The 27,129-nt window shown below is 38.5% G+C and overlaps 2 protein-coding genes and 1 long non-coding RNA gene across 3 annotated transcripts in view; 1 reads left to right on the top strand and 2 right to left on the bottom strand.

Moving 5' to 3' along the window:
- Window positions 1–5,621, bottom strand: part of efnb2a (ephrin-B2a) — a 35,181-nt gene extending 29,560 nt beyond the window's left edge. The window contains exon 1 of the mRNA XM_058081690.1: window positions 4,989–5,621. Coding sequence (XP_057937673.1) covers window positions 4,989–5,101 — 113 coding nt within the window. The 5' untranslated portion in view covers window positions 5,102–5,621. The remainder of the gene's footprint in view (window positions 1–4,988) is intronic.
- A 3,170-nt stretch (window positions 5,622–8,791) lies between these two features.
- arglu1a (arginine and glutamate rich 1a) lies at window positions 8,792–18,063 on the bottom strand. Its single transcript, XM_058082660.1, has 4 exons — window positions 17,523–18,063; window positions 16,393–16,618; window positions 11,609–11,692; window positions 8,792–10,083 (listed from the first exon to the last, which is right to left on the bottom strand). The coding sequence occupies exons 1-4, from the start codon at window positions 17,846–17,848 to the stop codon at window positions 9,919–9,921; spliced, it is 801 nt and encodes a 266-aa protein (XP_057938643.1). The 5' UTR covers window positions 17,849–18,063; the 3' UTR covers window positions 8,792–9,918.
- LOC131136123 (uncharacterized) lies at window positions 10,488–26,643 on the top strand. The gene is made up of 3 exons (XR_009131700.1): window positions 10,488–10,573; window positions 26,358–26,480; window positions 26,570–26,643. It is a non-coding gene; the product is annotated as an uncharacterized LOC131136123 (long non-coding RNA).
- Window positions 26,644–27,129: the final 486 nt, after the last annotated feature.

The raw sequence follows: 27,129 nt of genomic DNA, 5'->3' as shown, positions 1-27,129 counted from the left end.
TACTCACCACCAACAGGGCTCGCTCTTTTCTGTTAACCGTAATAACATTTTGCCGTCCCGTGGGAGTTTACCGCATTGATGCCGCTTGAGATTGCGATAAAGTTGGTGGTATAAAACTTCCCCAGTTCTGCGCCACCATGGTAAACTTGACATGACAAGAGTTGCACTCGGCTGCAAGGTTGTTGTTTTTTTCACTTCCACATGGCTGACATTATTTTTGCTCCTTGCCAGTTTGTTAGCATGCTAGCAGAAGCTGTTGGTCTCAATCCGGTGACTGCTGGGTAGATGCTGTGGGTTGGAGTCTAGGATCGGATAGCCAAAATTGGAGAGTTGAGATGCAGGCTGATATTTTTTTTAATCAGATATCTGATAGAATCAAAATATTCAGCTCAAAAATCCCCAAATTCCCAGTTTTCCCCAAATTCTACATTAACCATAACATGAATGGTACAATTCTCTACAACTGATTGAAACCATTCTAACGCCAATACATTAATCTCATTCACAACAATCAGGCTATCCATGTTCGACGTTCCAAAAATGCTGGCTTTTCCCAAAAATACAAATTTTCCATAACGATACCTCCCTTTGATCTTGAAAATTCGCACTACGTCCACTTTTCTCTACCGTCTGAAACCATCACAACACCAAAGCATTCAGTGTAACCCTCAAAATTCTGTATTGAGTGTTTCCAAAATTCCCAGTTTTCCTGGAATTCCCCATTGTCCGTTTTTAAAAAAAAAAATCCCCCTCATTTCTCAAACCATTCCAGCATCAAATCATTCAGGCTAGTGATTTTGCAACTCATAAGAAACCCACTTTTACTCAAATTCTACAGTTTCCATCTTGGGAGTTGTTACTACTTCCACATCTCAGTCGATTAAAACCATTCTAACATTTAACAAAAAATACAAAAAAAAGCTATGGCGCTAGATCCAGAAAAATTCACCACTATAGAAACTATTCTCATGGTAAAAAATAAAATAAATGTAGGACTAATATATGTAGGACTATGGCGTTTGGCGGAGGGTCTGCGCTCTGTGAGTGCTTTTCTGGTTATTATTATCATTATTAGGACCCGGCATTTGTCAATGATGTTGGTCATGTGTTCTCATCTATTTCCACTTATGAACATAGACAATAAGAAGGATTGGCTGTGTCGTCTCCATTAGGTATCAAAAACTCATGAAGGGATTTCCCAACAAACCCGACCATCAATGATATCACTTCACCCCCAAACACCAGACAGAACACAAAGAATGCACACATGCACACACTAATTCAATGGAATGTTGCTGCGTTCGCGGCAGCCTGGGGGGGGGGGGAGCTCAAAAATCTCCCAAGGTCAGACCAGTATCACCATTTTCAAAATAAAAGTTGACAGGCCACGTGTAATTTTAGAAGCTGCATTTCCTGACCTTCAATCTAACAGGGTTTTATAATACACACCAAACATTACTATTGCTTGGATTGAAAACAGATTTACGACAATTCCAATCCATTCCTTTACTACAGCGCTTGTCATTCTCAGTCATACAAAGCTTTAATGGAATGTGGGGCCACTTTGATACATTTTGTGCTGTAAAGATGCTAAATATGCTAAACTATTTGAACAAAACATCCTTATCTTAGTTATTGGTGACAAAGTAATTTAGTGCATTATCTAATAACATAGCTCATTAATAATAAAGTCATTTTATTTTTAGAAAATGCATACATTGCATACAAAAAGTTTCATTTCATTAATAATTGAGAATAAATTAACAATAACTAGTTAATTGTTTAAAAATACAATATAACATCCTGTAGCATATACAGATCTTAGTTATTGGTGACAAAGCTAATTAGTGCAATATTTAATAACATATCTCATTAATAATAAAGTCATTTTATTTTTAGAAAATGCATACATTACATACAAAAAGTTTCATTTCATTAATAATTGAGAAGAAATGAACAATAACTAGTTAATTGTTTAAAAATACAATATAACATCCTATAGCATATACAGATCTTAGTTATTGGCGACAAAGCGATTTAGTGCATTATCTAATAACATATCTCATTAATAATAAAGTCATTTTATTTTTAGAAAGTGCATACATTACATCCAAAAAGTTTTATTTCATTAATAATTGAGAATAAATGAACAATAACTAGTTAATTGTTTAAAAATACAATGAAAAAAGTACAAAATATAACATCCTATAGCATATATATTAATATAAATTAAATATATTTAATACAGAAGCATATATATGTATAATAGTACAATATAATGCCTTTTTGTGTATGTGTCCTGACTTTCCACCCTCTACAGCCGAGCAGTAGAGAGACAAGCAGGTGGCAACCTAGATAGGTACACAGATGGCTGTGGCAGTTTAGGCTGAAGGCAAAGGGTGCTACGTGCAAGCAAAAAAGCTCAGTACTGTGAATCTTTAAAAAAAAAAAAAAAAAAAACACCAAACAACACGACGGCCATCCAGGCAACACGCTAGAACTGTTCATGTGTTATTTTGTGCACAGTATCACACATCAACACACACCTTTTTTTGAAAGTTTAAATGGGAATTGAACTCTTGACAATGTTTCTTGGCCTTTTTGTGAATCAATAAAGTGAGTTCTACAGGTGGATGATTAGGATTCATGTTCAAATTGGCCAATATTAACCAAATAATAAAGTTTACCATGACTAAACTACAAATAATGCGGGATAGAACACATTAAATATCGTCATCATTGCACTTTACCGATGTCCACAAACACAAAACAAACAAAACGGTATAGAATTTATTGATAAACTATGATTTTTGCATCTAAAAAGCGGACTGCCGTCAAAGTATGAGCGTATTTTGGTTACCGTGAAAATCGTGGTAACATAGAATATATAACCATTATATGAAAACGTGAAAACATGCTAAGCAGTTAAATGTATTTAAAGAAATACGGCTAACATTTCAGCTTAGTGTGAAAATCACTACAAAAATAGTTAGAAATTTGTGCTTAGAATGTAATACAAAATGCAAATGGCTACCCCCAAGAACACTGCAGTTTCTAAAATGGTTGTATTTGGTGGTGATCGTCCATTGTGACCAACATCCGAATAGGAGTGGGAAGAAGCCGAGCTCACTTCATCAAGCAATTACTATAGTAGTTTGTATAATAGTTTGTTCACTTCCTGTGTGCTTAAATGTTACCATTTTCTAATAGGGAGACAAAGGCATACATAATATTCTGGGGGGGTAAAAATATACATCCATCCAACCATTTTCTATGCCGCTTATCCTCACTAAATGTAATAAATGTAATAAAAAATGTAATAAAAATAATTGTGTTATATTTTATTTATTATATTCTAAAACAAATTTCATTAAAATAAGTATGTGAATTAAAATATATATTCATTATGTAAATAAATAGAAAATAAATTACATTAAAGTAATATAGTAATGTAAGTAATGCAATAACTTGGGAATTAATACAGTAAAATACTAATGAAAAAACTCCATGCAAGTCATTCAACTGTAACTTGTCCTGGTCCATTCTGAGGGTATGCAAACTTTTTACAGCGGGGACAAGTAGGGAAACATACTAAACCCATACAGTATGTTCTGAATGTCATTTTCATACCAGCAAAAAAAATTGCTGAAATGTGTTCATTTGCATACTTTATGTATGTAAATGTAAGTGTGTATGTGTATTATAGATAAATGTCATTTATAAAGTATATATGCCTGTTTACAAATACATCTTAAATGCATATTTTTGCTTATATTTATTTACAAAAGCTTGTTTATTTTTTACCACTCTTAATAGTAAAGTGAGTTACAAAATGAGAAAGTTGCACTTTGCAACATGAAGTCTAATTGGAAGAGCGAGACAATAGGGAAGTTAATGACGTATTGTTAAATCAATGACAGTCTTTGTTCTACTTTCTGTATATGGTGATTGGAGCTGTGCATTTTTTGATGCGTTGGATTATTTCCAGCATGTGAAAGAAAGTTACATTGAAAGTACATCTCATTTAGCATGTCTGAAAAGGAGTAGGAAGAAGCAAAGCAAAGCAGGTGCATGCCAAGTTTGGTTTCAATTGCATTGTATTGCAAGTCTGAATTTTTATGTTTCCATTTTATTAATAGCACTTTTTTCTTTATTTAAAAAAAATTCCTTACACAGAGCATATTGTCATTTTTCTAAATGTTAATTCTATTTTTTCCACTTTTTTTCTTATTTTCTTTACACAGAAATGGAACCAAATTTAAAAGGTATTTTAAAAAATTAATTTTAACTTTATCATTTATACAGGTGCAACTCAATAAATCTGAATATCTTGAAAAGTTAGTTAATTTCAGTTATTCAATTCAAAAAGTTGTACAGGTTCACTGCATACAAAGTGAAATATTGAATAAATATATACATAAATGAATAAATATGAGTTCATTTCAGTTGTTCAATTCAAAAAGTTCTACAGGTTCACTACATACAAAGTTAAATATTGAATAAATATATACATAAATGCATAAATATGAATAAATATAGAATTTATTTTATTTTCTTCATATTGTCAATGGTAATTAATAGCATAGAGCTATTAAAAAAACACTCAGGATCTTGTAAATTTTTTCAAAACGACCAAAAAAAGTTACCGGTTTGCACAGAAAATGAAAAAAACTGGCCTGTTAGCCTGAATTGAACTCCTGAAATGACTTTTGCATGATATTCCAATGTATTAGATGCATACATCAGCTTTGCATTACCAGTTCCAAAGCCTACAGGAATATTAATAGTATTAGCAACATTCTACTTTTGTTCTGTTACACTGCTTTTTTGCTTGTTTTCTTTACAATGGGCCAATAAAAAAATAGCTACGGTACACAGAGGGCCCCCGAGCCGCACTTTGGACACTACAGCAAGTGTGAACCTCATTAAAATCCATTTTTCCACAATTCCCTGTAAGCATGTGCTGTGTTGCGTATGCGCGCACTTACTTGGTGTTTGTTGTGTTCCAGTAGATGGACTCCAAGATGAGCGCTCGACAAAAGTCCGCTCTGAAGGTGATAAAGAGAACTCCAAAATAATAACTCCACATCGACTTCCCCATGACTTTAACCAAAATAAATAAACGTCTGTCCCCAAAAAGTGTGTTCAAGGAGGAAAAAAAAAGTGTCGTGTTCCCTTTGTATCCTAATAAAGTGGTGCGTCTTCTTATTCTGTGCAGACGCACAGGAGGCAGACGTGCGCCGCCAAGCAAAGGCGCATAGCGGTAGTTGATTCACTGGGAATATTCTCCGTCCTTATACATTCCTCACAGAGAACATACATACACAAATAAATCCCCTTTGTTTGAGTCCGGTTGGGAAAAATCCAAAAGCGGCGGCACACACGGGTTTGTGAAATGCAAATGAGTATAGACGGCGTTAGTGGTGACAAGCAAGAATAATAATAACAATAATCAAAAGGAAAAAACAATCAAAATGGAGAATATGATCAAGCATGGCAGATAAATCAATGACAAAAGAGCTGGGATGGAAGTTATCATAGTAGAGGTGCAGTGGCTGAATGACGCAGATCCGTCCCAGGCGGCCGCGGACGATGAGAGGAGACGACGCCGCCGCTCAGCTTCCAAGCCGGGATAGAAAGTCAGCGTCAGAGACCCCCCGAGTAGAGATATGAGGTTATACTCAGGCCCCGCCCCTTACCGTTGCGATTGGTCCCTGGGCGGGGAAGTCAACGCCAGGCTGCTGTCTGTTAAACAGGGCGACTGAGCTGAATGATTTCTATTTATTTCCGAAAGGCAAGAGCGCCCACTAGCGGAAATACAGCGTACAACTTAACGTCTGGACAGGAAATATACGCATATTATTTACTACATGCCTTGTACACACACACACACAAATAATTTGAAATAAATTACATTATATTTCTTTAAATCATTCATATAATATATCTATTTTTGCCCGGGAGAGTGCCAAAAATAAATTTATAAAATTAAAATTAAAAATAAAAAAATAATAAAACTGGAATATATTTTATTTTTATGTAATATATTTGTACTGCTAATTGATTTTTAAATCAATTATTTGTGTAATTTTTTTTTGAATCTATTCATTTATGTGACATGAATTAAACTTATTATATAATGTATGATGTATGTATATGTCCAGGCCTCAGCTTGTTTCATTTTGTGCGTAATCATGACGCTTTGAAGACTTGGTGCAAAAAATGTACAATACAAATAATAGTTTTTAATAGGTTTTTTTCATATATTAGAATTAAATCAATCAATTAATTTCATTTATTCAAAAAGTAATTCTCCTTACCTACTTTTGGCCCGCTCTGATTCAACTGTGTTTAATAAATGTATCTGTAATAAAGACACCCAATATAGAAGAAATATATAGAAGAAAATTCTATATTTCCTTTTTACATAGCGTTATACAATAATGTTTCTTCAAAGGCAGATTGAAACCATCCAAGTTCACACTGAATTTTCACCCCTAACCTCTAATTTGACAGTCTCTCTGACAGACACTCACTAATCTTCACTTGACTTTCTTGGCCACCGTGTGAAGACTTGGCACTCTTTAACGACTTAATTTGATCAGGCCTGTTTAAAGGCAGCGCCTGTGGATTAGGTCTGTTTGGTTAGTTGATAAACTGATATAACACCGGGGAGACCCTCACTTGTCGCAGACACAAGAGAGGATGTTTATTGTGTCTCTTTACTTGGCCGACCTGTGAATTTCATTCTCTATGGGGTTCAATGAAAACAACAATTGGATTAGATTATTGAATTTACACCAGAAACACTTTTACTTCAACTGTATTGGCGCCAGACCAGCATCGATTTACAGCAGTGGTGTTCAAAGTGTGGCTCTCTGGGCCATTTGTTGCACATTTGTTGATGTTGGTCCACATAACTTTTTGTTTTTAACAGATAGCATTACAAGATGGGGCTGCACGGTGGACAAGTGGTTAGCGTGCAGACCTCACAGCTAGGAGACCAGGGTTCAATTCCACCCTCGGCCATCTTTGTGTGGAGTTTGCATGTTAATTGGCGACTCCAAATTGTCCATAGGTATTGAAGGTATTTGCTAAATTTTGCTAGCTAAAGATAAAAGCTAAAACAAACACATAGTCTCACAAATACAGACAAAAGATACTTGTACACGAACCCACACAAAAAAGGACTAACGTGACAACTGACAGTTAAGGTGGAAACATCGAGTACGCATATGACAGCTTGCTTTGCAACAAAGGAAAAGTAAAATTTTCTAGACGCGAACAAAAGAAAAAGATGTCTTGATGCCCCAGCAAACAAACGAAAGCAGAAACCCAACGAAAGCGGTTCAAGCAAGAGCAGTGGCGAAAGCTGATTGGTCCAGAACTCCAGCCTCTTACACAATCTTGAGTGTATAAAAAGCCGGGCAGGGAAAGGAAGGGTGCTTTTTTGCAGCTGCACTGTAATAAGACCCGCTTACTTGTAGGCATACAGGGACTGCAGATAAGATTCCTTTATCCTCTATTCGAAACCCACTTAGAGTCCTCGGGGAGGATTTATACAGTATGAATGTGAGTGTGAATGGTTGTTTGTCTATATGTGCGTTGCGGGTGTACCCCGCCTCTTGCCCAAAGACAGCTGGGATAGGCTCCAGCACCACTGCGATCATCATGAGGAAAAGCGGTAGAAAATGAATGAATGAATGAACATTACAGTAAATGACTAAACAGGATTAGGGCCACGGTGACAAGAAAACACAGAGATGCCCAAGTGGAGAATCGAACCCAGGTCTTCCAATCTCCTGATGGATTCTTCTATGCTAACCACTCATCCACCATGCGGCCTAATGTGTAATATTGTGTACAAGAACCTGTTGTTTTTAGGAATCTGCTGCAAAAGTGTTGGTCGCTGCCAAATTTTGGCCCCCCAACTTCAGGGTCGGTCTGTTGTCATTCACAGGCCTGATTTGTTCCGCGCCCCGCTGGCTGGGGTTTCATTGTAGAAAAAAAAACAAACATTCACATGCAAAAGTCGCCTCAGTTTAGGAGTGATGTGTCCATGATGTCACATTTCCTGCTGGAACCTAATAAACCAGACTGCAACTGGAGATGCTGGAGTGCTTTATGCATTGTTTCATTGAGAAGGAAGTAGAAGGGGCAGAAGACAAACAACACAGTCTTTGGCCTTTTCCTGAATCAACATAAGGTTGATTCTGGTCATCCTGTCAATAATAGGACCACTGCATTGTTTTATTACTGTCGCAGATGTTTTAACATGCTCAAGTATATACAATCTTTATCCGTAATGATGGTCGCAACAGTCGAACGGTTAGACTGTGAGTGTGGACAATATTGGTGGCTGTTTCTTCTATCTGGAGCTTTTTTGATGTTCATTTTCACTTCCATGGTGATGACTTTTTATTTCCACCAGAAGAGCCTTACGATTTGTGACATAATGACGTGCAAAAAGGTAATTAGTAAGTGATGTTATCCACTCTGTATAGCTGCAAATAAGGCAGTGCTCATCTCCTGCATTGATTCATTGAACAGTCTGTGATTATAAAGTCATGTTTACTGACCAAAATTAAGTTTAAATTACATAAATAACTTCAAAAATAAAATCAACTTTGGTTCATATAAATTTATGGGAGCAACACTGGCCTTGTTTACTAGGTGCCAAATCGATCAAAATCAAAACGTGGGTGATACATTGACTGCATATTGTTGCATTGACATGTACTCATGCGATAACCCTTCATGTGACAAAGTATGATAACAAAAAAAGGACCTGTCAGTGATTGAAGATGTCCCAACAGGTTTATTGTTCATATTTTTGACAATTAAGGAAAATTACATGAAGTCAGTACACCCACTTGAAGTCAGCTGTCACACACACACACACACACACACACACATGCACACACACACAGACACGCACACACACACCTCAAATTGTATCTTACCTGAATTTGGTCATCCACTACCCTTCCAGACTTACCATGGGATGCAACTTGCCATGTTAATTTGCAATTACAAGGCTAAAGACTGTTTTAAAAAAAACAAAACAAAAAAAAGCATACACAGTTCTCCACTGAACTTGACAAAATAACACCTTTTGTAGTTGTCGCTGTGATCTGTTATGTGGTTGTGGAAATATTTTTTTAACAAAAAATCAACACTGTGAGAGAAGACTGGGAGAGTTGATATGTCACAAAAAACATGACATCATACAGGAAAGATCCATTCTCATAGGAAGGACCTAAAGTCCTGCATGGATTTGTGGATCAGTCATGGGCTGTTTGGGAGTAAATCGGGTGTCGTTACACCTTCAATAACGAATGCGAATGAGATTCAGGATGCAGAGAAACGGGGTGAACGGAGGCAGGGCTTACAAAAGAAGCCTGCCATCTTAACAGGAAATCACTGTGCTTTTCAAGGCACACTTTGATGTGTTACCACAGTTTGACAAAACAAACAGGAAAACCTAACACCAACTCCCAAGCAGCACATGAGATGGTCTACCTTAGCTTTGTATTCCTCTTCATCAGGGACGGGCCTGGTATATCAGTTGCTGGCTAAGTGGATTTCAGAGGGGCAATTAGTCATCATACAAAGTTAAGACTCATTATAGGGAGGGGCATGTCAGCGCATTGTACAGCAAAGGTTCACTTTTGCTTAAAAAAAAAAAACATGGAAAAAAAACTAAAGCACAAAGTTGAGTTATTTTTGTAAAGATGCAGTGGGGCAGGTCCTTCCAGGTCTTTCTCCTCTTTAGTAAACTTTCCCAGAGGCGAGCAAGTTTAATGTTTCACACCTTTTTCCTCGAACTTTTGTCAGCACTTCCAAAAACGAAGAACAGCCGACCTTGGAGTACTTGATGAGAAGCAGAGCTGGATGGGGATGTTGGGGAGCAGTTCTTCATTCAGTGGCCTTCAAGGAGAAGGAGAGCTTCGGTCTAGACTTGCCCTTGCCAAGGATGATTTTCTGCTCCTCTTTTTGCTGCTTCTGTCGGTCCTGTTCCAGTTTCATGCGCTCCTCGTGAATCTTTCTCTGCTCCTCCACAATGCGCAACTGATCTTCAGCCTGATATAAGTGCAGTCACAAAAGGCAAAAATTGTAAGAACAATTGCATTTTGCATTGTTTTCTACATGTCAACCATAACTGTTCCACAGTAAAAGCGTTTGGTTTTAGCATCTATGTGCGCCTGGAATGGATCATTTGGATTTACATTATTTCCTATGGGGGAAAACTGTTTGTTTTCAAACGATTTGGTTTTAGACGGACCCTTTGAAATGGATGAATGAAAGCCAAGGTTCCACTATATTAGATTTGCTAGATCATTGCCACTATAACAGGACCATTTTTGTTTGACTTTTATATGCTGTTGAAATACTGTGAGGTGTTGAAGGTGAGTTGCTTAATGTTTGTTTGTGACTGGTCTAACAGTGTTTACCGAGCCTGCAGTTATACTGCTATCCTGAAATGTTGTACATCTGTCGTTGCTCAACAGCAACAGCCATCAAAAGGGCAAGAGGTTAAAGCAGACTTCTGACAGGTTTCTGACGACCATGGGTAAGTTGACTATTTAAAGAACTGCATTTTAGCCAATTATTGCACTGTACATTACAAAGAGTGGATCTGTAAGAGCAAGGAGACGGTTAAGAGCTGTTGGCTTATGACCTCAAAACAATACAACAGTAATCCCTTGTCGCAGTTAACTGACAGACAGTGATAGTGAATTTCTGCAAACTAACATTAACATTATTAGAGCCCACTACACGTGACACCCTAGAGTCACTTTTACACTCCTATTACCTAATACAAAGTAGCAAAATTGCTAAATTTTAAAAGCCATTTCAGCAAATATGGTGCCTCATGCAGTTAATACTACATGAGGGGGCATAGCAGCATACTCAGTAGTATCCGCGGTAGAGTCCTCTGCAAAAAATGCACTGCTAATTGATTGCTTAGACATGAGAATGATAATATTCACAGGTACAAGATACCGCTGAAAGCGACTATGATGATGGCTGGGTTTGCTTGAGAGCTAAGGAAGAGTATCATAAGTGATCAGACATTTGGATGAGCTGGTATTGGGAGACAGGGTTTGGTCTTGTGGTATGGAGGCATAAAACCCACTTTAAAAAAAAAAAACAGTACAAAACAAGAAACATTAAAAGACACTAGCCACGTATACATGGACCCAAATATTCCAGTTGCATTCGGTTTATTTGCTCAAATGGAAAGAATTGAACTCCATATGGAGTTATTCCAACAAGTGAAAGAAAAATCCGGGGAAGCCGGTATCACATGATGTTGATGTTTACGTTTTACTGTGCATGCCCCATTGACTATTCTGCGCATGTAGACAAGAGATTGGAATATTCCTTTCTATGTATACCATTGTATATGAAAAAGTCATTCAGAAAGATTCCATTCGGAAAGAGGAAAAACTCCTCATGTAAACGTGGCTACTGACATCACATAATCAATGTGATTTTCTGACCTTATTTTGATGCTTATGTGAAGTTATGAGTTGAAGTGTTTATCAATGAATGGGATCCGGACATTAAAAGTACAAAAAAAATATAAGAGAGCAGGGCATACCAGTTTGGCCTGGGCCTCGGCGATCTTACGATTATTCTCCTCCAAGATTTTTTCGAGTTCCTCTCGCTTAGATTTTTCTTCTTCCTAGAGGGGTGACACGGTGCCATGTTAGCGCACAAACAGGCTACAGCTGCACCATACTTTGTGCACATACATCCACATGCTTGCCCTTGTCACACGCACTCACCACCAAGACGCACTCAGTTGACTTAATACACCAGAGAAGATTGTTCTCTTGCACAAGACCATACTGTGGCACTCTTTGCAATCAGCTCACATTGTTTGAAATATAGAGTGCGGACCCCCCCGCCCCGCCCCGCCCACGCTACAGTATAATGCTGAAAAGCTTAACCACATCTGACGCATTTTTTAGTACTGTGAAATAATTAGCAAGTTCACACAGCGATTCAGGGGGAACCCACTCATCGCACTCAAAGAACACATATCAGTGACAATCTAGAAAAACAATTATGCAATATCTGTCCTAAACAAGAATAACAAGATACAAATAAAATAGGGAATAATTTTGGCTCACCGATGCACGTATACCTACGCATGTTCCTTGCCTGTGTACCTACACAACTGGTGAAAGCATTCAGCATAAAACAGTAGAATATTTACTGTCTCGTCCGGACTGTGGCCCCTGCAGAGAGAGAAGCGCTCCTGGGGTGTGTAGGTAGGTATGGGGGAACTCTGCCAGACCGCACCCGAGGAATTCCTCTTTATAACTGATATCTGCACTGCTTAGCCTGCAGCCACAGCTCGCATTGGAGTTTAGTTTTTAAGTTTCTGTGCAGTGTCACAGCCCCAGATGATAGCAGAGTGAAGGAGAGAGTACAGCACAAAGTGGTGTTTGTGTGTGTTCGAGGAGGACCGGACCACGGTAACACTTACAGAACAGGACACAAGTCACAGCTGAGCTGAAAGGCTGCAGGCCAGCTCAGGTCAAGTGCTAGTTAGGAAGGTGGTTACAAAATAACAATATCAATCTTTACAATCAGCCCTATAGAAGAAGGAAGTCATGAGTAAAACACAAAGTACATTTTGTTTTCTGAGAAGGCAAATTATCTTGTCTTGTGTAAAATAGTCAATACAAACAAACATGTAAAACCTAAGCTAGTGAACCATGTCATACCAAAATTACTGCTATACATTTGTTTGTTGTATCAAAAGAGGAGAAAAAAAGATTGTTAAAAAAAGACTTGGAATTGTTCAAGATAACCTGTACAGAACAAAAGCCCCTTTTCCACAGCAGAAACTTTAGCCTGGAAGTGTGTGTGTGTTTGGCAAATTTGGAACCTTTAAGCGCAAGTGGAGTTTGCAGCATTGAACATATGTATAGAACTGGACAATTACTTTGAGCTTTTTATTTTACAGGCCAAATATAAAGAGGCGATTGATGTTCATATACTTACCATTGTTGGAGTTAACATTTTTACATTGTGCTTCAGACAAAAAGCATGTGGGCGGACGGTGAAGTCTGTTTTCTTCAACATATGCTTAAAAGTTTGGTGAGAGGTGGATGACTGACAAAATGTAAATCCCTTATTCCTGTAACTTCTTAAATGCTGCAAAGGTTGCAAGTGTTAAGTCATTTGGCTTGTTTGCTAACTACTAATAGTGTTATTGTTACATTGTTTGGCTGAATGTGTCATACCGTATGACAAAGACCATGTCCATGTCGTCTATGTGAGTAAAAATAAAGTGTGTGTTTTTCTGACACAGAAAGCTAAGCCTGTACGAGAGCAATTGTCCCAAACAACGACAATAAGTCCGCTTTATCAAAGTAAAGGAAAGTAACTGTGTGAGCCACAACAGTAGTGGCGGTTAGGAATGCTGCACTTTGTTTGTGCTTCTGTAAGACGGTGCATTTTAGTTCTAGCAACACAGATAATTGAAAACTAAAGGTTCCGAGACTTTCGGTGGAAAAGGGGCTAAGTGGTCTGTCATAAGTGCATACAAACAGGAAAAATGTATGTCAGCCCTGTAATAGGAAAACTGGAGATGTATTTGGGGTTACTGAAAAAGGTCATAGTAGGCAAATAAGGTGCATGGTCTACATCTCTCACCCTAGAAGTACTGGGCCACTAACAGTAATAGAGTAGTCTATTAGCTCAATGTAGGAAAAGATGGGAGTTCCATTCGATTTGCTACTCATAACCATGGTACAATCCTCACTGTCAAGGTCAAACCAAAACGTAAGAATACAGCAATTGTGATATTTGAAGCATGAAACAGTAACATTGGCTAGCCAGGAATGTAAAAAGAATATGCCTGGAGGTGTGGTGCTGTCTGGTGACAATTTGTATGCAGCTGCGGGAATGATTTCATCCCCTGTTGATAATAAATATAAAATTACAAATATATACACGTTTATTTTTATTTCATTGAGCAAAATAAGGATCTGATCCAAAACCAAAAATGGCTTGGTACTTGAAGAAACTAAGGATGCACCGATCCCTAGGTCATCTTCCGATCTGATCCAGATACTTTATGGATAATTAACGATGCTAGCGCTATTTTTGTTTTAATATATACCACAACAAAAGAATATTAGCGAATTGAGCTTGGAGAATATCAGCAAAAGGCTGTCTCCACACATGCAGCAGAACACACCCAAACCCCCACACAAGCGCTCAACGTGACACATTCAGGGCTTCACAGACAGTCTGACAACACAGAAGTGTTGCGAATTAGCACATGATAAAACACTCAAACAATGGATCTGGTTTGTCCAATGTAAGGGTGATGCCCTCATCAAATAAATATTAAAATAACTTAACATTGCACATAACTTCTACATCACTGCATTATCGTTGTTGATTTTATATAAGGCTGCGATAAAGCCTTCTCTACCGGCAAAAGTGTGATATTGGAGCGACCCAGAAGTTTTGTGTTGTGCAGATGTCTGCCTGCTTTGTGCGGCTGTGAATATGCCAGGCGTAGCACTGGAGTGTGTGAGACAAAACTGAGGAGATTGGCTGCACTGAATGTGTAGAGAGAGAAGTTCGCTGGTACTCTTGGCAATGTTTGCTGACAACATTTAAGCATAGACATGGCCTGTGGATCAGAAATGGCAGGTGATATTGGCAATTTCTTATATGTGAATTCCGCCGTATCGGTTTCAGATACTAGTACTAGATTTGGTCGGCTCCAAACGCTTGTTGCCAATATGGTGATATCTTCCTGTACCCTGAGCAGAGGAAAAAGCCCCAATGGAGAATGTTTCCACCTCAGAGTTTAACAGAAGGGATAGTCATATTCAGCATTTCCCTGCCCCCAAACGCAGCAACTTCCCTAGTCTTCTCCCAAAAGGACCTTTCATGATCTCAATCCATTATGGCGAGTGTGTTACTAATTGTCTTGGTGCCTTTGCTCCCAACTCAGTTGATATTATTACCAAGATCATCCGGTGTAATTCTGGGCTAATCCCACAGCTTTCAGATATTCCTGTATTATACACATATATATTGGAGGTACTAGGATTTAATGACTCTTTTCTAAATTATTTCATATGTCTCATTTCCTCCAATAAACTCACATTAAGTGAGCAGTGCGCAGCATAGTACATTTCACTTTGAGAGCTAATACTTTGCTGTGTGATGCAACTTCAAGGAGTTCAAAGCCACAATTTCATTTCCACCAAGCAGTACATGAACTCATCTTGCCACTCTGTGGTTTAGAACAGAAACGCAATGCCCTCTGCCGTTGCAAACCTTTTGAAAGCTTAAAGGTTGAAAATGTACCATAACAAAACACTAGAAACAGTTAGAGACACTGTCGGTCAATTCAATAAGTAAACATGGCTGTTCCCCTGATTCGTTTCCCACTTCATAGTAAAAGATGGCACTTGCAGAGAAATTAGGAGTTTTAAAAAGAATTTTTTATTGAAAATGTGATCTGATATTGGATGGGAAGGCATTTGAAAGGGTGGGCTGTAGGCCCTCTGGACGACTTGTGTGTATGTATATATACTGAAAATGAGGTACAGGGTGACACAAAAAACGTAACATTCCAATAAAAACAAGAGTGATGGAAGAAAATTATATTCATTGTAATTGAAACTTTAAAACATGCCATTTAATTTTTTTTTTTTTTTTTTTTTTTTTACTTCCTACAGGTGGTGTCCTCCCGTAAGATTGCATTCTTGAAATCTGCTGTTGTGATTCCTATGCAACATCTCAGCTGGGATACTGTGAATTTTATCCTGAAACTCAGCCAAAGTTCTTGGTTAAGTTCTAAGTTGTAAAAACTTAAGAACTCACTCTGCACAGCTGTCAAACCATCACCACTTTTTATAAAAAAAAAATGTGATGGCTAACACATGGTGATGACCGTTCCACTGATCCATGGTTACTAAAATGGCGGAGTGTTTACTTGCTCAAGGTCACTGTCTCACAGTACTGCCACTTGCTCATGTCTGCCAATACGCGTTTAAAAAAATCCCTGTTTTTTGAGTCACCTTGTATTTGATGATTGAGATGAATGAGTTTTTGTCCACTGTCAAACTTTGGTGTCTCTTTCCAAGATGTAATGGCACACATCAGCTAGACATCCTTCACAACTTTGACAACTAACACACAAATTACCAATTTGAGCCCGAATGGACTGCTTGGTAGAAATTAGGCTCAATTGCCCCATCGGCAGTGAGAGTTGTACCATAGCTGAGGATAAGGACTTCGTGGGCCACTACCTCGTCTCCGCAAAGTTGCAGAGGAGACTGGAAGGATCGGGAAAAGTATGAAGGGAAAGGAGGGACTGCGTTCCAAACGACCGAGTGTTACCTCTCTGGCCTTCTGTGCTGCCAGCTCAGCATGCCGTTGCCTCTCCAGCTCTTCTAGCAACTGTCTCTCCATGATGCGCTTTGCCTCCTCAACGCGTCGCAGCACCTCTCGCTCTATCTCATCCTTACGCTTCTCCAGCTCTTCTTCCACTCGCTTGGCCACCAGCTCCTCCACTCGCCGTGCTGTCTCGTCTTCTATAAGTTTTTCCTCAATCTCCTGTTGACGACTGGTAAAAAAAAAAATTCAATTTGATTTGCCATTGTGATTCCCAATGGAAAACTACATTTGTAGCCTTCTATATGTTTTTGTTGCTCATCACACAGTAAAATAACTGCCTTAAAATGGTTTTGCCCAGAAGAAACAATGCAAATATAAAACCATTCCAAAGTCAAACTCTCGCTCCCCCAAAACATTTATGAACTGTACAGTCAACTTTTTAAACCTTTTACACAAACGTTTCATTAACATTATTTGTTATCAACAAAAGTAGTCTTAACCAATTTATGCTATGCCCTTAACTGAGATGCAAGCATTAAACTAGGGCTAAACTAGGTCATTTATTTAGATGCTAGTTTACATGTAAAATGTAATAACATGCAACAGAGCTGCAACAGTTACTTGATAGTTATTACCCATTTAATCAGCAACTATTCTAGTATTCCGTTCTGGAAATTTGAATACAGCTTATTTCCTTAACCATCCATAAAAGCAGACGTATTATCTTCATTTTTTGGGCAAAGGAAGATTTTGGTTTTGGAAAAACAGCGATTAACATGTTTGCCTGTTTTCTGACCAACCCACTAACTGTTTAGTTCATATTGATTTGGACCATTCAGATTAATTGCTTAAGAAAATAATCATTAGTTGCTCATTATGCTGTGCCATCAAAACAAAACATTGAAAATTGTATATTAACCTCTAATAACATGTCACAGCTAATGAATTGATCTTATTTTTCAAATTACAAGGACCGATTTATAAAAGCTGAGGGCCCAAAATGGTCCACGGGCCTCCCTTTGGATAGCCCTAGCCTAGGTTATCACTAAGCTAACCCAATATGCTAGCTTAGCATGTGGAAGTGTGATGTGGGTGAAAAACTCGTGTTCATTAACCTCGTTCAAAATACTCACATCTTTCTTTGTCGTTCCATTTCAGCTTTTCTTTCGTCCTCTTCCTTCCTCTGCTTCTCGTCGAGGGCATTTCTCTTGCTCAGTGTCCTTCCGAAGATATCGATGCGCTCCGGAGGGGATGCAGCCCTGTCCCGGCGAGACGAGGTTGTAGCAGACCGAGACCGGGAACGAGAATTTCGGCGCCTGCTCCTCTTCGCTTCTCTCGACTTGGACCGCTTCTTTGATCTCTCCCTATCTCTCGATCGAGACCGGCTCCTCTTCTTGCTGTGTTTGCTGCTTTTTGAGTGTTTCGACCGGGATGAGCTTCGGCTCCGAGAGCGGCCCATGTTGACCACTCGTAACCAAATATAAAGAGCTGTCGCTTGACCGTGCTCAGTACCTTAAGTTCGCACAAGGTCCTCGTGAAATTGTTATTAAAAACTATTACTAGTATGCACTAACAGTTATTGTTTAGCATAAATTACCACTGAACGAGATTGTTTGTCCTACTAGCTTACATCAAGGCAAGATGGCGACTTGACGATGACTGTTTTCCCGTCATGCATAGCGGCATTCGGTTTGTTTCGGCTGTCCTCGGGATTGCGCAACCAACAGTGACTGCCTGTGCAGGCAAAACTTCCAAAGTAACAATTTGAAGCTGAAAGTCTATTTTGTAATTACTTAATATGTACAGCTGTTCTCAGCTAAAGTAAGACTGTAATGTACATAAACAACAATTTATATGTGATTGACATGTCATCCAGCAATTAAAAATAATTTATGTACGTATTTGTGTGGGGGTGCTTGAACTGCTTGAACAGTATCTGGCATCTACAATGGTAAAAACTAGGGATGCTGCGATCAGCCACCAATCAATATCAGCCTATTTCAATGGAAAAACAAATGATTGGCTTAAGCTAATAAATGCCTTTCAATGCTGATCACAAAAGCTGAACACCGCTGGCTCCTACTATTGCAGACCGCAGCCTGTCGCCATCCCTGTGTGCATTGTCTTGCTCCATGTCTTGGAGAAGCCTCCCCCACCCGCTTTCCTTCACAGTGTGTAGCCGTGCCAAAGCCAAAACAAACATGTCTGCCATGTGGAACTTACCTGCCATTTGTGAGAATGATATAAAATGGAAAAAAAAAACATGCTATGACAATATCTTGTAGGGTTCCACATTTAAAAGATTTAATTTAATCAGTCAAACTGCAACTAATGCAGCCAAAACGTCAACATAATGTCCTAGACGTTAAATAGTCACCATTATACTTGCATTATAGTAGACATAAATATATGTAATAAGAGTAAATAAGCAATAAAAGACAAAAATAGGGCAGTGTGCCGTGAAAAATTTGATATTTAGAGGAGCTTAGTGGGAGGTGGAGAGGAAGTGATGTCATGGGTTCAGTGTTGAGTTGAGTTGAGCAACAGTAGCTTTTGTTTTTATGAGGTAACACTAACATTACCAGTATTTTAGTCAATTTAGCCATTTTTATGCTTAAATGCTTGTTTTAGGCATGCAAAAAAATAAGGAAAATTTGCTTGAATGTGTGTTTTTTTAATAAGAGGTTGTATTAAAACATAAAATAGCATGATTCATCAATATAAGTTTGGAAAAATGCGAGTACCGCCGCAAAATTTGAAACACAATGTGGTGAGGGACAACATATTGTTACGCCAATATTGTACGATAACTGAGACAGTGTACGAGAAACGAAGCTAAACTTTTTTTTGTTGATATGTTTGAAATTAGCCTCATACTTATATGTGATTTTGGCTTTAAAAACCACCCATAAAACTTTCTTCTTTCCACAAGCAAGTTTTATTATACTGATGACTAATCTGCTAACATAACTATAGCCCACACAATACTCCCCTGTGGAATTGCTGTTATATAAAAGTTAGAAACCAATCGATCTTTTTGCAACAATGGTATAAAAAGGGCATTTGGTGGGTGATGCATTTCATTAAATGACTGATGCAAACTTTCAAAATCAGCAAGGAATCAAATACTTATTTTCCCCGCTGTATACGCACACCAAATACAATACTTTAAAGTCACAAAAAGCACCAAACCTTTACCTCTCTTTTTATTTGCCTTGTACTGTTTTACAAATCTGGATATCCAGGACTAAAATGTTGCTTTCAGGTACACTATCACAAGAAAGAAAACAAACACTTAAAGACAGAGGAGAAAAAAGACAATCATACTATCACAAATAATTCACTTAGCACAAACAAAATTAGACCAATTGTAATCACTTTCCCAAACTACAGCACTGAAAATAGACGGGCTATATTTAAGAAAAGCAGAGTTCAGTAAATCAGACGAGGTCACACCAATCAGGCTAAAAATTCCTGTTTCAGAAGTACTTGTTTTTTTCCAAATAATTGAAGCTTACAGCATGTCACAGTCTAATTTTAGCCGAAAAGGACTATTGGCTGATGAGCAGTTGTGCTATGAAGGTAATGTGAGTATACTTTAAAAGCAATTTGTTATAATAGATCAAAGAGGCCTTTTTATGTTGACTTAACATTGTTTTGTTAACACGGTACAATAACTGAGTGCACACTGCAGAAATAAAGGCACACTTGCACACAAACGAAGACAAGTGAGTATTTTAAACCTAATCATTGTGGATTCCTGACCTCACGCTGTCGTGCAGATAATCTGTCAAGCATTAATTAAAGAGAGGTGGAGGCGACTGCAGACACTTCAACTTTAAAAACGAATGACCTGGATGGTAATTGCAATGGTAATTGATCCACGGGTAACATCAATAAACACATGTTGACTAAGGATGTCCTGATTTTATTTTTGAAGATTTCCGCCATGAGATCGGGCCGATCCAGTTGCCGTATAACGTTCCTAATACACCAACATGCAAGGTGCGGTAGATGCGGTCACTTTGGACTTTAAATATGAGGCTTCGTAGCTACAACGGTAGTTCCCCCTCACTGTGTCAGGACTGCTGTGTCATGGTGTGGTGGGCTCACACAGGAATTGCCTCTCTAACTGCTGGTTATTTATACTAAGGACGTCAATAAATTACTATTGCCATGAAGAGCGTGAAACCGAGTAGATGAGGATCATGTAGCATGAACAAAATGATGGTCTTTAATTGGATTAGGGACCCGACTTACAGAGGTTTGTAAAAAAAAACTATCAATATTGTTGGTCTTGCTGTGTAATAAAAAAAAAAAAATTGGCAATAATTTGGTTACATTATTTTTAATGCTTTAAAGAGCATTTTCTTAACTACATTCAATTCAATAGGCTTAGTTTGTTTTACTACTCTTAAATTTTATTCATAATTTAAATATGGCTGCAGTAACAAAGCAATAAGTATCAAAAGTATCTACCAGTGATGGCACAAGCAAGCGGGCCTAATACATAGCATCTATTTCGTGTTTAAATTCAGAAAAACTAGGATTAAAAAAAAATGTATGAATGCTATTTAGGCCTTTCAGCCTGGTCCTCCTATTTCATGGGTACTTCACAGGTCCGCTGACCCTGCCCCGTGGCTGTTGTGCAGGGGGAAACACTTAACAAACACAGGATCTCTTTTAAAATGACCTGCTATTGTCACATTGTCATGTTGATAGCCCAGCGGTCATGCCATAAAATGCTATTGGGTAAAGGGGACCTGCAAGTGAGCCCTCTCACACACACACACACACACACACAGACACACAGCTGAATAAGAACACTTTTTCACCCCCTCAGGCATGATGTGAGGGGACGGAGACGAAGGGGGAAGGGTGTCGAAACACTCTTTTGTAACAATCAGTACAGCTGTTCACGATCATACTATTAATATGAGTTTTGGTTTTAGTTAAAAAGAAAATTGCTCCAATAAATATGGTATTTATACAACAGTAGTACTTCTATTGTTTAGTAACACAGAACACAAGATGAACCGAAACACTGTAACTTTCGGTGAGTGGACATAGTGTATCATGCATAATATATAATATAATATAATATATAATATACATCATACAGTAAAGTGTACTTAAAATAGGAACAACGTAGCTTGAAAAGCAACAATTGCCAAAACTCCCTTAGCAGCCTAATTTCTTGGATTTAATTCAATATGAAATGAAGTTGCTTGTTGTTGTGACCCAAATTGCACTTTACTTTCTTGGGGTCATTTTTAACCTTTTCAAAATTAAAATTAAACACAGTTTTTCAATTTTTCAATTGAAAAAGTAATTTTCGATTCCTATGGAAATTAGGCATATTTTTTTTATCAAAACAGGCAATGTACAACATAAACAAAGACGTTCTATGTAAATGTATGCTCAGCAGCAGTATTCAGCATGGTACTGTCTTGGTCACATGATATTTGTATACAATTCGACTACAGAGGTTAATAGTTCCCTAAAACTCAAAGTTAGCAATGTACTTAATTGATCCTGTTCTGGGTGCGTTATATGAACAAATAAGTGTGTTGTTATTAGGGGTGCTCCAATCAATCGGCCACCAATCGGTATCATCCGATATCGCTGAAAAAACACAGTATCAATATCTCACATTCATACCTATGGACAATTGAGTGTCGGTATATTAGTGATGATTTGCATAACTGTGAAGGTGAACTATTCAATTCATTATCAATGGAAAACAAAAACTGAGCATGTGCGAGTTGTAAGTTATTGTGAGTGCAAACAGGAAGTCATGTGTCTACTTTGTAAACAAATACAGTGCATTCCACCCTTTTAGCTTTTCGACACCCATGTTGTAAATATTATATATTATTTCTTAATATTTACTTATGAACTTATTTTAATGTAATTTATTTATTGGCAAACTACCTGCTAGAAGTGCCATTGATTTGGTCTATTTTCATTTCAGCTCCCCCACCTTTTGCCACCACTTTTACCTTTAAGTATTCACACAGAAAAGAATAGCATTGTCAACATGTCTGTGTATGAGAGATTCACTACATGGGGAAAAAGGAGCACTCCTGAGAACCTACAAACAGGAAGAATGACATATCCACTCCTACGGTGTACAATTCACATCACTTGTTTGCCCCTGTTCTTTTCTCCAACAATGGATGTTTCCTGATGACTGGGGTCATGGTGACGTTGTGAGCGATGAGCCGCCACTGTGAGAAAGCTCAGGAATAGGAAGGAGCCCCGGCCTTACTCAAAACTGCAAACTTACCCGAGAGTGTTTTCTAACCGGGCTGTTTCAAATTCATACAGGATTTCCTCAGTCAATCCTTGTCATTTACATGATATAAACATAATATGGATTTAAAAACAGCACAAAAAACCTCCAGCATCTCTTATACAGTACATGCATTGAAAATAGCATTTTGACAGCTATGGTTTGTTACTGGCCGAGTGGTTAGAGTGCAGGCCTCACAGCTAGGTGACCCGAGTTCAATTCCACCCTCGGTCATCTCTGTGTGGAGTTTGCATGTTTTTGCACGTTTTTTCTCCGGGTACTCCGGTTTCCTCCCACATTCCAAAAACATGCTAGGTTAATTGGCGACTCCAAATTGTCCATAGGTATGAATGTGAGTGTGAATGGTTGTTTGTCTGTATGTGCCCTGTGATTGGCTGGCGACCAGTCCAGGGTGTACCACGCCTCTCGCTTGAAGACAGCTGGGATAGGCTCCAGCACCCCCGCGACCCTCATGAGGATAAGCGGTAGAAAATGAATGAATGAATGGTTTGTTACCAGGCAAATTAATCTTTCATTACTGCAGCAGGTCCCACAGACTAGATGCTGCCTCTTCACCTGGCCAGCTGTTACTATCCTGTGGTGGGTTAAGGGACCTCACAGGGCAGCTCGAGGGGGGGGTGATGGTGAAAGCGGCGGTGGCGATAACTCCCACTGAGGATCAACAGGGGGTGGTGAGCTGAACCTGTTAAAAAAGCCATTTGCCATACATGTACCCCTACTCTACGGGCGATGGCAATTTGTGTGCACCTCAATAAATTGGAATTTAATTTAAAGTTAAAGTAGTTCAAAATCTAAATCTTATATTGTATGAATTCATTATTCTATATATTATTCTACATATATAAAGTCAAATATTATATACACACTGGTAACTAGTACTATCACTGTCATTTGCTTTAATCAGTAAATGAACTGTAAAAATGCCCGGAGCCTTTGTCTGAAATCAAATAACTTTTGCACGATATTGTAATTGAGTGAAAGTGCCTGTATAATGTGAAAAGCGCATTTTCTGCTCAGTCTGTCCTCCTTTTGTTAACCGAATGAAACCACCATGTGTCTCAGTATACAGTACATAGTACAATGATTCCATCAACCAATACAGATTCCCATCATGTGTTCAATGTGGTTTAAACAACCTTTCAGCTCTCCCCAACCCCTGCTCCACTTACCCATCACTGGCAACTGTTCTGGTGATTGATGTCCAGATTAACAGCAAGAGAGTGATTGATCCATCTGATCCATCACTGTGCCTGTCTGGCGCACAGTATGGTGTCAACCTTCCACATTTTAGAACTTTGTTATGTAAGAATGTGTGTGTTTGTGTGCATACATGTGTGTGCGTGGTTTATGTTCACTTTGGCTGTAAGTATCAATAGTCGGGCTGTAATATTACATGTTTTCGTAATCTTCAGTTTGGGCAAAGTGCACCAACTTCCACAAACGATGAGGACAGCAGATGTGCTGTCAATCATTCTTATTTGTTTTCTTTACGCTACTGCTGTGCCCTCCATATATACTTTTTCCAGTATTCCAGCCTCCTTTTTTATGAAGTACCGCTTTTTTTTCACTCTGGTTTTCATCAGAAGTGACTGCAGCCACCGGGAAAATGCAATCAAGGGTCTTTAAATATATATGCCGCATGCATGAGTCACTTTGGATTGACCTTCTATGGAGACGTAGAACCATGGAGAGGGCATGACGTGATGTGGCGTTGTGCAAACACATTTCTACTCACAGCAACATCAAAAACAAAACATTGCGTGAAATCTCTTATATATTTTGGATTTGTGGAGACTTTTGGTCATAATTCCACTTTGTCTGAAGCTGCAAGACAACATAAACTTGTGTTGACTAAGTAATGGAATTCATTTGGAATTGTGACTTAAAGACCCAATAAATCAGTGACACTTAAAAGTCATTTTTCTGTCATTTAACAGAAAAAAAAGGTTAGATATTGGTCTGTAAGACAGTATTGTACGTTTATACAGGCCAGCGCTGGAGAGCAGTGTGTGTCAGGGGAGGCGAAATCATGCCCAAGTATGGCATGGTTAAAATGGCCCAATATGTGTGCATCCAAAGATGTCACTGGTCTTAAACAGTCTTTCCTGCCAAAATGGTCGCCTTTCTGAGCATTCCTATGCGGCACTTGGAAAATAGGAGGCTACGCCTGCTACAGGATGTACCACAACAAGACCTCAGTGTATAGACTGGTCATATATCTCATCTCGTCTCATATTATCTACATACTGTATTGTATATAACTCTGGGAAAAACTGTTGATTTTTGTTAATACTTGAGTCGTTTATATTGTTTATTTTTCTATATTGTGTATTTTGTACTGCTTAACTGATTCTGTACTCTTGCTGCTGTGCAATACAAATTTCCCCACTGAGGGACAAATAAAGGCATATCTTAATCTTAACCACTTGTTCACAGTTGGCTTAACCTGTCAAGCACACACACACACAATGTTTTGCAAACCACAATTAGAGTGAAATAGGCTGTTCATCAGCTGATCAAAAGTTGAAGACCGCAACCTTTAGAAACGAAAATATCAGCAAAAATATTAGTATAATTGGGGTGCTCCGATCAATCAACCGTGAATCGGTATCGTCCGATATTGCTGAAAAAGCATGGTATCAATATCTCACATTCATACCTATGGACAATTGAGTGTCGGTATATTAGTGATGATTTGCATAATTGTGAAGGTGAACTATTCAATTCATTATCAATGGAAAACAAAAACTGAGCATGTGCGAGTTGTAAGTTATTGTGAGTGCAAACAGGAAGTCATGCGTCTACTTTGTAAACAAATACAGTGCAGTCCGCCCTTTTAGCTTTTCGACACCCCTGTTGTATATATTACATATTATTTCTTAATATTTACTTATTAACTTATTTTAATGTAATTTATTTATTGGCAAACTACCTGCTAGAAGTTTGTTCCATGTTCCAGTTGCTTTGTTAACAGCTTTGTTCCCTTACTGTAGCCAAAATGAAGTGAACCTTAAAACAGACTATGGTGATTATGGTGTATCGTGACAGCAAAAAAATTGATTTAATGTAATTTGTAGCCCAAATGAAGGTTGATCAGATGACATCTGACATTAAGAACAAAAAAAGGCCTCATCTCCAGCTATGGTCTTAACAAACTACATCTAACCTCTGTTCCTTCCAACTAAAATTTCTCTATCATGTACGCAGTCATGTTCTGCAAACCGAATACTTCTTTCCCTCACTTTCTTGGATCTTAATTACAGTATTATGCAAGTTGGAAGTGCCTAAAGCATTTAATGTTCCAAAGTCCTGCCCTGCACTTCTAGAGAGATATGCAGGCTTGATAAAAAAAAAAAAAGACCCAGAGGGTTGCTAACATCAGGCCATGAAAGACAACCTATCCTTTAAATCAAAACAGTCAGGCCGGGTAGTTCTCCACCCTAATTTACATTCATTTGCATTCTTATGGCACATTTGCTGCGACTCTAGGGAGCAACTAAGGCCCTGTCCCGCAGTTTTAAGATGCATCCGAAGCACCGGGATACCAAAAACATAAACCAGACTTTTCTATTTGTCCATCAAGCCAGTATGTAGTGGAGCCTATTTCTGTACGTCCCGATTTTTGTCGTTCTACTACAATTCTATTTTTTAGATCTTCATTAGGATTAGGGTCCATCCTATGGGTCCATCCAGCAAACGCTGCCAAAGATCCATCTCCAGTGTCGATGCCGACCAGCACATGAACAAACAGAGAGCCTCTGAATGAGTGTAGCAGGTGATCACTCATGCCTACTGTATCTTTTGCTGTCAATCAATGTGTGCTCTGCATCTCATCTACCTTTCCCACCCCCTCGCTTCCCCCAGTCATTTGCATAGGAACAATCTAGCGTGCATGTTGTGCCTCAACAGGAGTCGACTGTGATCACCCCAGTGAAAACATCTAATCCCCCCCCCCCCCCCCACACACACACACACACAACCTGCTGCCAATACCCAAGATCAGCCTACAGAGAGCAACAGGAATGTCACTTCCCTGTAAATACAGTTACTTCTTAATAGGTCCAAAATTAAATAAAATATTATTAAATATTTTATTAGCTACAAAGGAGAAACAGGAGATATGTCGGAGTTTCCCATGTGATGCCGCTTCATTTGAAATTTTCATCAGGGAGTAGTGAAAAGTTTGCAATGTTGAGTGATATATTCTTCTTGTTTTTAAGACCCTTAAAGCAAGACAGGGAAATGCCCCGCAACCCATAAATGTTTTTCCTTTTTCCCAATGCTGATTCTATTTTAAGTCACAGACTGAATATTTTGGCTAAATGCCTGATGGCTCAAATTCTAAGAAGCTGAGCTGGCATCTTTAAGGAGAGTTAAAGTCCTCCCATATATGTCCATGAAATAGGGATAAGGACTCGGGGTGG

Source organism: Doryrhamphus excisus, chromosome 9 (assembly GCF_030265055.1).
Source record: "Doryrhamphus excisus isolate RoL2022-K1 chromosome 9, RoL_Dexc_1.0, whole genome shotgun sequence".
Lineage (NCBI taxonomy): Eukaryota > Metazoa > Chordata > Actinopteri > Syngnathiformes > Syngnathidae > Doryrhamphus > Doryrhamphus excisus.
The sequence above is the reverse complement of the archived record's forward strand: the minus strand, read 5'-3'. Positions and strand labels throughout refer to the sequence as shown.

Excerpts from the sequence above, each read along its gene's own strand:
- arglu1a (XM_058082660.1), bottom strand. The coding sequence starts at position 17,848 with ATGGGCCGCTCTCGGAGCCGAAGCTCATCCCGGTCGAAACACTCAAAA. Across the intron at positions 16,619-17,522 it reads ATGGAACGACAAAGAAAGAT|TCGTCAACAGGAGATTGAGG; the intron begins GTGAGTATTTTG and ends TTTTTTTACCAG. Across the intron at positions 10,084-11,608 it reads CCGAGGCCCAGGCCAAACTG|GCTGAAGATCAGTTGCGCAT; the intron begins GTATGCCCTGCT and ends CACTTATATCAG.